A 10,035-nucleotide genomic window follows, 5' to 3' on the forward strand; every position below is an offset into this window, starting at 1 on the left:
CATTTGTTTTAAATAAAATAAAAAATTTCTTGTACAAATGTTATTAAATGAAAGTTAATGTTCTTATTTCTACTTATATAAGGAAAAAAATTAGTTTTCATGAAAAGATCAGTTTTTTTGGTGCATTGGTGGGGCTTAGTTTTTTTCTTAATGAAAAATCGCTTAATATTTGGAACGGATTCTTTTCTTTTGCGTTTTAATTAGAGCAAGATATTATGAAAAAAATTTGCTCCATTTTTATTCTTTATTTTTTTCTATTATTCTATTTCTTTTAAACACATTGCGAGTTTGTACCATGGGACAGCATGAACTTAGAGAGACGATTTTTAAAATCAAAGATAAACAATTCATTTTTATTCCTTTGGAGGTGATATTAGAACATTTTAGGGTGGTTATATTGAAACGTAGAACTAGGCAATATTTAACACTCAATTCTTATAACATTTGTCACTTTAATTAACTCATTATAAATAAACTCTTTAAGTAGAAAACTATTTCCAGTTATACTTCATTTATGATTAAAGACACGATAATTGTAAAACCTCTCACATTTTCACATGGTTTTGTATATCTATAAAACCCCTCCTAAATTATACTCACGAGATTAATTATACTTCATTTATGATTAAAGACACGATAATTGTAAAACCTCTCACATTTTCACATGGTTTTGTATATCTATAAAACCCCTCCTAAATTATACTCACGAGATTAATTATACTTCATTTATGATTAAAGACACGATAATTGTAAAACCTCTCACATTTTCACATGGTTTTGTATATCTATAAAACCCCTCCTAAATTATACTCACGAGATTAATTATACGCATTAATGTTCTCCGTAATATTCATAATAAAATTGTTTACACTTAACTTTCGCGTCTAATTCTCGCAATAATATCCAATTTTCTACTAAAAGATTTAGTTTCAGTTGAAGCAAATAATATATACAATAAAATCACTCAGATTGGTTTTTTAATCTTAATTATTCGTTTACGTTATCACATTGCATTTTCACTTCTAACAATTACGCCTATAGTTAATTCTAATTGATCTTTCTTTTAAGCCATATCACATTTAATCCCTTAAATAAATAAATAAAGTCAGGTTAATCATTGATATTAAGAAATTAATCTTTCTTAAAAAATAATCCAACAATTCTTAAGCTATATCGTGATCACCCTACTTTTTTTAAAAGCCACGCTGGTTTAATCTTATGAAAATTATTTTCAGTAATGCCAAAATATACCTTATTTTTAAGATCGTTTCTTTAATTTTAAAACAATGCATCAGGTACGAATTGTCGGAGATTTTACCGTAAATTTGTATGTTTTTACTTTGCATTGTTGTTTATTGCATATTTTCAGTATATTTTTGTCTAGCATGTCTCCAAAGAGGAATCATACATTATGGGCCCAACGGGCATCTAGTTTAACGCATTCTTTTTAAAAGCATTTTAAATATTTAAATATATTTAATAACAGACGTTGAGAAGTCGACCCAATTTTGGTTTTACGACTACCAATGTTCAACTCGTTCTTTCGTTGCCAACAGAAGAAAAAAATTCATCGGTTTTTCCGACCACGTATAAGCCCTTTACATAATAAAAATAGATTTTTCAATTTATTATGAGATCCATACATTTACTTTGCCCTTTATTGTTGAATTACAGAAAGATAGCTCTCATCAATATTTAGTTTCGTATATAAAATGCTTACTCATTTGCAATAACTGTACTCATTAGGTGTAAAAAAATTACTCATGAGCCGCTATCTCACTCAAGACACTATAAAGGGAGAAAAAAAAATTCAGATTTCAGGTGAAATAATTTGCTTTAGAAATATTTTATCTCAACTACGCGGATATGACCATGATAAGGTAAGTCGACTTTTTATTTTACAGTTTTTTTTAGCTGAATATTCATTCATACATGGGTTTTCGACCTTTATCGTCTGTTTTATGAATCAAATATTATATATAAGGATAAGAACTTATATGTAAATAAAAAAATATCTTGAAAAAATCGGGAAAATCTTTCCTGTTTATTTAATGATGGTGGACTACCTTAGTCATGGAATTGTACACAATTCATACAATGACGTGGCATTCAAATTCGATAACATTTATCATTCATTTAATTATTGACATGCAACTATATAAAAATTATGTCAAGATAAAAACGAGCAAACGAATAGTTTATTTATAACCTTTAGATGTCCGATTTACAGGTATATTCTCGTTATTATATTACTGTTTAATAAATTATAAATATAAATATATAATTTTTGTATTTGCGCACTTTTTTATCACAGCTGTAGTGTAGTTAGCTTTCAGAAATATTATTTTTTAATAAATTAATGAATATAAATAAATAAATTAATGAATATAAATATATAATTTTACACATTTGCGAATTTTTTATATCAGGGCTGTAGGGTAGATGGTTTTCTGAAATATTATTTTTTAATAAATCAATGAACATAAGTAAATAATTTTATACATATGCCCATTTTTTTTTATCAGAGCTGTAGAATAGTGAGTTTTCTGAAACATTATTTTTTAATGAATTAATGAATATAAATAATTAATTTTATACATTTGCGCATTTTTTTTTATCAGAGCTGTAGGATAGTGAGTTTTCTGAAACATTATTTTTTAATAAATTGATGAATATAAATATGTAATTTTATACACTTACGCATTTTTTTTTATCTGAGCTGTAGGATAGTGAGTTTTCTGAAACATTATTTTTCAATAAATTAACGAATATAAATATGTAATTTTATACTTTCGAGCATTTTTTTAACAGAGCTGTAGCGTAGTTAGTTTTTTAAAAACCTGACTTATAATTAAAGCCCAACTCTATTACAATTTTAACCGAAAGTAATAACATTAATGCAAGTAAATGTTTATTTCAAATTGTATATTCCTTTTTTATTATGATTTGAAAGAAAACTACTTCATTTAAAATTGCTTTTTATATTGCAACATAATTAAATTTGCAATTTAATAATTTAAATTAATAATATTTTACGCAATGTTATAATTTTTATACAGTGTTATAAACATTGTTTTATTAATATTAGTTTTTATTGTTTAGTTTGCTAATGGTAAAAACATTTTTGTTTGACAGACACATTTTTATACCAATTTAATCTACTTAATTTTAAATGGCAAAATATAAAGAAAGATTGATCGAAATTTTCTTGAGATATAAAAACCTCATTAAGAAGGCGAAACATTTGAGAGAACTTTCGATTGCTAACTATAGGGATGTTTGTCTAAGCTATTGAGATTAGATTATCTAGATTGCTAAGCTATTGAGACCATATTGTCTAGATTATCTAGATGGAAGCACAATAACATTGCTAACTTTTCTTCTTAGCAAAATAAACATAGACTGTTTTTAGAATAAAGTTTAATAGTTTTGTCCAAACCATATTTAGCACATAGAAAGGAAATTTAACAAAGAATTTTCGGAAGATTATAACTATTCTACATCCTTTTCACTGAAGAATAATTCTTCTTAGAAATTGTACTAAAAATAGACATTTCATTATCTTATCTCAGCTAAAATTCACTGACAAGAGATAATCAGCAAATTTGCCATCTTTGTAGATTTTCCTTTCCAGAATAAGAAAGTGCAAGACGAAATCAAAATTTTGCTGATCTTGGAATGAATTAACCCTTTGTCGGAGATGGGACACCTTTTATATACACTTTTTTTTTTTGACGCTCTAATTACAAGCAAACATATATTTTGGTGTTTTTTAATTATAAAAAGCAGTCTAATAGTTACTAAAAAAATCTAATAGATTACCGGAATTAAATTTTAACTAAATTGTAAAATCCAAAAAAAAAATTTTTTTTAATAATTGATTTTGGAAATTAACGAAATTTCAATGATGAATAACTGTTTTTCTTAGATCTAAATAATTTCAAAAATTGCTGTCTGAAGAAATTATTGTTTGGAAGTGAGTCACGTTTGGAAGATTTTACGTTTAACACAAAAAAAGACACCAGTGTTTCATGCTGAATTTCATAACCATAAATTATTAAAATGCAAAATATAATATTTTTCAATTATTTTGACGTAAATTAATTAAAAATAATGAAAAAAAGTAAAAAAAATATGCTTGATAAAAAATTTTCTTCAAGGAGCTAAGGTTTAAAGAAATTTCATATTAGCTGGAAAACGAGGAACCCAAACGAAACAGTAGTGTAATTGGAGCTTAAATGGAAGCGTATGTTGCCAGAGATGTCTTTAGTTGTTTTAAACCGGTATTTAAAAAAATTATATTAGAAAATACAAATTTTTGAAATTATTGCGAATTGCTGGCTAAAGTTAAGAATTGTTGACTAAAGCTTATTGAAATACGATACAGCTTACTGCAACCTTTATATGGTGCTAACCATAATATTGAACCTGATTGCACAATGTACTATTGATTCGTTTAACACATTATCATGGTTCAGCCAGTGGTCTAAAAAGGTGTGTGGATGTTCGAGGAAGACTTCTCGATTAAAAAAGAAATTAAGAAAGAAATTAGATTAAAGAATTAAAGAAAGAAAAGAAATTAAAAAAGAAATTAAGTCAATAAAAGAGGTAGAAAAAAGGCTAGTTAATAAAAAAAAAGAGAAGCTTGAACTATATAGAAATCTAAATCTATATTTCTAACTCATTTTGATAAAAATTATTCTTTGGTAAAAAATTTATAATTTTCAATAAAATATTCTTAAATATTTTTTTAAAAAAAATCTTACATTTTTATGACCAAAATCATAATTATTACATTTTTTCTTGAAAATCCCATTTTTTTGTTCATAAAATATTTTGCTCAAGGGAATTATTTATCGATTGAAAAAAATTAGTCTAAAAAAGAAAATTTCGTAATAAATTCAGATTTCGTCTCAATGCCTTAAGATGTTGCCACCTTAACCCCCACTGCAAGCTACTGGGATCACCGTTGTAATTATATATATAAATATATATATACTACGATTTTTATCGTAATTGAAATTATAAATTGGTGTGAATTTTATTATTTTTCAAATAAAACGTGATAAGACATCTAATAACATGCAATAAAAACTTAAATAAAACATCCTTACATACTAAACCATCACTTTTTATAATTATTTTTAGATTCCTAGTCAAAAATTAAATCAAAAGATAAATATACGAACTATCGCAAATATGTTATATTAATATCAATCAATCAATATTTGATAAAAGAAGAAAAAGAAAAGAAAATGTGGCATTGAAATCTGTGAAAGCACTAGTGAGGAAAACTGAGGAAAAAGCATCAAAACCAGTTTGATTGCTTAACATAAACTGAGAAGTGTTTAGCACACCTAACGACTTTTCCAGCTTAAAGTATATATATTTTTTAAAGTACTTAAAATAGGAGCAAATTGCATGATTTGACGTTTGAATTCAAACATTATTAAATATAACGATATTGAAATATTTTTTTATAAAAGACCACTGAAACAAGCTGTGATGTATTTAAATGCTGACAAACTTTAAACTCAGTTTGTTGATGAGTTGCTTCACTACCATTTAAACAGCTAAAACAATTTTTAAGTAGAGCTATAACAACTAGAACTGCTTCTGCCTTTCTTTCTTTCTGTAAACAAGTTCCGTAAACACTATTAATGTTGTAAGTCTCGCCTTCTTCACTAGTGATTAGTTGTTTTAGTTTTACCTCGTTTAAATATTAATTTGCGTCATGTAATACGCGTACTTCTTTTTATTTCTCATTTAACAAAGACTCTATAAATATATATCAAGGACACTTAACGCTTTTTTTTAAATAAAAATATAAGCTTTTTTCACTCCAATATATTGCAAATTTTAAGAAAATAATAGCTTTGAGGCACACTTAGCCAAATTACCCGAAGAATTTTTATTTTAAAATAATATGGAGCTATTATAAATTGGATCATAGCTTGAATAATTTTGTTTAAAAATGCTAGAGTGCTACAGTCGCCATCATTTAATTGCAGATCGGATTATCGAATAACACATTAATACGAATAAAATTTAATGGAACCAAATCATTTTACATGAAACTAATGTTAAATTTCCCTGTTTAAATGGATATTTGTTGTTCTTTTATCCCAGCCTAATTGCATAAAGAAGAGATAAAGAAATAAAATAAAATAAAATTTTTCATTTTTGAGAAATGTTTCACTAGCTAAAATGGAATTTACATTTTTCAGTTAAGATAAGGATGTGGTCACTTCAATATGGACTTCCTGTTCATTAGTTGGTCTAAAGAAATTTAATTTCGAAAGCATTTGAAAGGAATACGCAAGTCATGAAAGTCTTAGTAGAAACTGAGAGTGAAAATTTGACTATGATAAATTGGCAAATTAAACGGGTATAAAAACAGTCTTCAATAATAGATTTTTTTCGGAAGGGATCAAATAATATCTTGGTACCTATATTAAACTTTTCACTAACATTTTATGTAACTTTAAATGACATTTATATTTCATGATACTTGTACAGACAGTTTTAATTATAATTGATCATAAAACTGAGTTTATTTAATCAAAACGCTATACTATTCATTAAATACCATTAAAAAGTAAATTTTCGCAGAAATTTAGAATTAAAGAGTGAATATTGCACTTCCCTTTTAACCGAATTACCCACTTAATTCCATAGATTTGGCTGGAACCGATGGTAGCGGGGTTGACTATACCAACATTAAAAATTTCGAGCGATTTTTTTTAAATGTCTAAAAATTGAGTATTTTTTATACTATATAAGAAATTACAGAATTTATAATTGCAATTTTTTCACTTGTTTTTTGTGAATATATCTCCCCCTCTTTTTTTCAAATAAAAAATATGTTTTTTTTTTTCTGACTATTTTTTCTAACAATATTTTCTGACAATAATATCAGGACAAATTTTATTTGCATAATTTTGTAAATTGAAGTGACACTGATTCACTGAAAATTTGATTTCCTAATACGATTTTTGGGATTTGGTACGAATTCATGATACTATTTCTAAGGAGAGATTTGATTCGAATCCATGATACTGCTTATGGTTAAAGATTTGATTCAAATTCACAATACTGTTTGTGATTAAAGTTTTGACTTGAATTCACATAACTCTAAAGATTGGATTCAAATTACTATATTAACTCAAATAATATAATTATTATAATTCAAATAGTGTTTGTGAGGAAAGGTTTAATTCAAATTGATGACGCGATTTGTGAAGAAAGATTTTATTCAAATTCACAACTACTGATTCTTATTTTAAATATTTTAAAACTTTTAGTGTTATCTGTATTTTTATTAGAATCTTAGAATTGATTGATTTTATATTAAGCTATCTTGTTTTGTTTTTTTCAATCAAGTAACCTTGCATTTTAGTTAAGCATTTCATTGTGTTGGTTAACAAAATATATAGATGAGTGAATACATTTTAAATATTTAAAAGATACAGTGGTATGAAAGTGATTCAAGCCTGCAACTTAAAAATGAGAAAAATAATTCAGAATATAAATTACCTCATTAGATATTGAAACATCTAATATTGTACTGGAACAGGCAATCTTGTAAGAAATATATTGAAAAGATACAATTAAATACATTGGTCAAAAAGTACTATTAAATACATTGGAAGGTGAAAACAATGATAGCTGCGACCAGCTATCATTGTTTTCACGTTCATTCGATAACCATCCAATCAGCAAAGGAGTTTAAAAGAGTTTCTTATAGAAAAAAATATTTAAAAAAAAGAGTTCATTTTAAATTATTATATATTTAAAAAAGAAATTTATGCAAATGTTCAAAAAGGACTGTTTTTAATGGTCTAGAATCCGAAATAACATATATCTTTAAATGCGGTTCAGCAGAATTAATTGCAATATTAGCATTATGTGCATCAATCCTTTGCTGTTACATTACAGCTGTTTCTTTGACCATGGTACGCCTGTGTCTGTTTCAAGACGTTGCAACAATACAAAAATATATAATTCTCAAACATTTTTTGCACGTTACCTTCAACTAGTTGGCAGTTATTTCAAAAACAAATTAATTTCTAAACTAAATGAGTTCATTTTAAATTATTGCGTATTTAAAAATGAAATTGATGCAAATGTTCAAATAAGGACTGTTTTTAATGGTCTAGAACCCGAAATAACATATATCTTTAAATGCGGTTCAGCAGAATTAATTGCAATATTAGCATTATGTGCATTAATCCTTTGCTGTTACATTACAGCTTTTTTTTTACCATGGTACGCCTGTGTCTATTTCAGACGTTGCAACAATACAAAAATGTGTAATTCTCAAACATTTTTTGCACATTATCTTGAACTAGTTCACGGTTATTTTAAAAATAAATTAATTTCTAAGCTAAATTTTGTTAGCCATTGCGTGGCTTAGATTGCAAAGTGGAAGCATTTGAAAGCAATCTAGGAATTTTGTTTTTCAGAAAAAGGCGATTTACCTGCAAATGATGAGCTACATAATAAAAGATGGAACCAAAATCTTTCCATTCAAAAAGTATTCCAATAAAATACGGCGCACCATCTAAAAATCCAAGTCAAAACGAATGAAATAAAGGTGTAAATTCCAGATAGCCGGTCACAATTCAACCGTCACAAATATCACTGCTTTAAAATCTATAAATTTCAAATCATTTACTGAAATAAAACATCAGTCTAGAATGTTATGAAGAACTATAAACAAGCACAACCAACGCACGCGCACTTTGTCTCTCTATTAACATAATAAAACCATAAGGTAATTGATCGAATCGTACCAAACCTGGGGAAAGCCCACCCCTCTAGCAGAAGTTCCCTACACAATAAATCATGACTCACCAATAGGACTTGCAGCCACATACAGAACTATTAGCAGAACATCGAACATGATGATACCGGCACAAAGATTTTCATCTCCGCTATCGCTCTGGACCTCTGCAGAGCATTTACAAAAATCATCATCTTAACACAAAAAAAAGAAAAGAAAGATAATTATTTACATCAGAGAAGAGCGAACTTTGATCACTAAGTATTTCTCTAATCAGAAACTCAAGACACTAAATCCCATTGGTGTCATAGACACAAACTGAGAGATAACAGTACCGAATGAAGCGCGATTCAGAGACTGATAAAAAGCGAAAGATTAAACAAATAATGAAAAAAAGTAAATCGAATTGTGGGTTCCTGAAGTATCAGGGGAAGGACAAACAAAAGCACCCCGCGCAGAACAGCTGCTGAGATTCTATGAAAAAAGGGGAAAGCGCTTCCGGTCACGATGGCGGTAGTGCTGCCATCTTGGGCATGCGTGAGTAACTAAACTTGTTCCGGTCTTTGCACCTGTCCTTGGAAGAGATACAGGAAGTTTCATAGAACCGGTAAAATTAACAAATGAAGCAATTTGTTTTCCATTCGTTTAACTATCGGAAGTTGAAGGATTATCTGTTAAGCTGAATTATTATACCTAGTTAATCTTTTCAATAAAACCTTAAGAAGCTCGTATTTTAAAGGAGTTTTAATTCGTTGACTCTGAGTATTTGGAATGGCAAAATACAATTTGTGTTGTTCTTAAATGGATTGTTACATAATTAATAAAAAAAATTGTATATTGCATATTAAATCCCTCTTTAATCAATGTTCATAGCATGGGAGTCACGACAGTAACTAGATGAATATGAGCTCAATCTATAATTAATTTCTAATTGCTCACTCATTAACTATTTTTATTTATTATTTATTTATTTGCAATCTAACTAGGGTAGTGCACAAAATAAAAAAAAATGGGCATAACTTAAATAATTTTTTCTCTAATAATCAGTTTACTTCTGTGAATAGTCCTCAAACAAAAAACGATCGAGTAGTTCTTGACAAATCAAATTATAAATATGCGGCTTTTTTAAAATTTAATAACTCAGAAACTAATACCGATGAGCTCAAATATTGCATTTTGCTGTTTAAAATTATTCTCTTAAAATTATATAAAAATTTATACGTTATAATATGATAATTCTTTTAATTCAA

At 27.2% G+C, this 10,035-nt stretch overlaps 1 protein-coding gene across 2 annotated transcripts in view; it reads right to left on the reverse strand.

Moving 5' to 3' along the window:
* Window positions 1-9,282, reverse strand: part of LOC110283246 (uncharacterized) — a 33,778-nt gene extending 24,496 nt beyond the window's left edge. Inside the window, exon 1 of one of the 2 annotated variants that reach the window (XM_043049296.2) lies at window positions 8,481-9,282. In XM_043049296.2, the coding sequence (XP_042905230.1) occupies window positions 8,481-8,529 (49 nt within the window). In that variant the 5' untranslated portion in view covers window positions 8,530-9,282. The remainder of the gene's footprint in view (window positions 1-8,480) is intronic. The other variant, XM_043049295.2, reaches the window with a different exon arrangement.
* Between the last annotated feature and the right edge of the window lie 753 nt (window positions 9,283-10,035).

This window comes from Parasteatoda tepidariorum, chromosome 3 (assembly GCF_043381705.1).
Source record: "Parasteatoda tepidariorum isolate YZ-2023 chromosome 3, CAS_Ptep_4.0, whole genome shotgun sequence".
In the NCBI taxonomy this organism is placed as follows: Eukaryota; Metazoa; Arthropoda; class Arachnida; order Araneae; family Theridiidae; genus Parasteatoda; species Parasteatoda tepidariorum.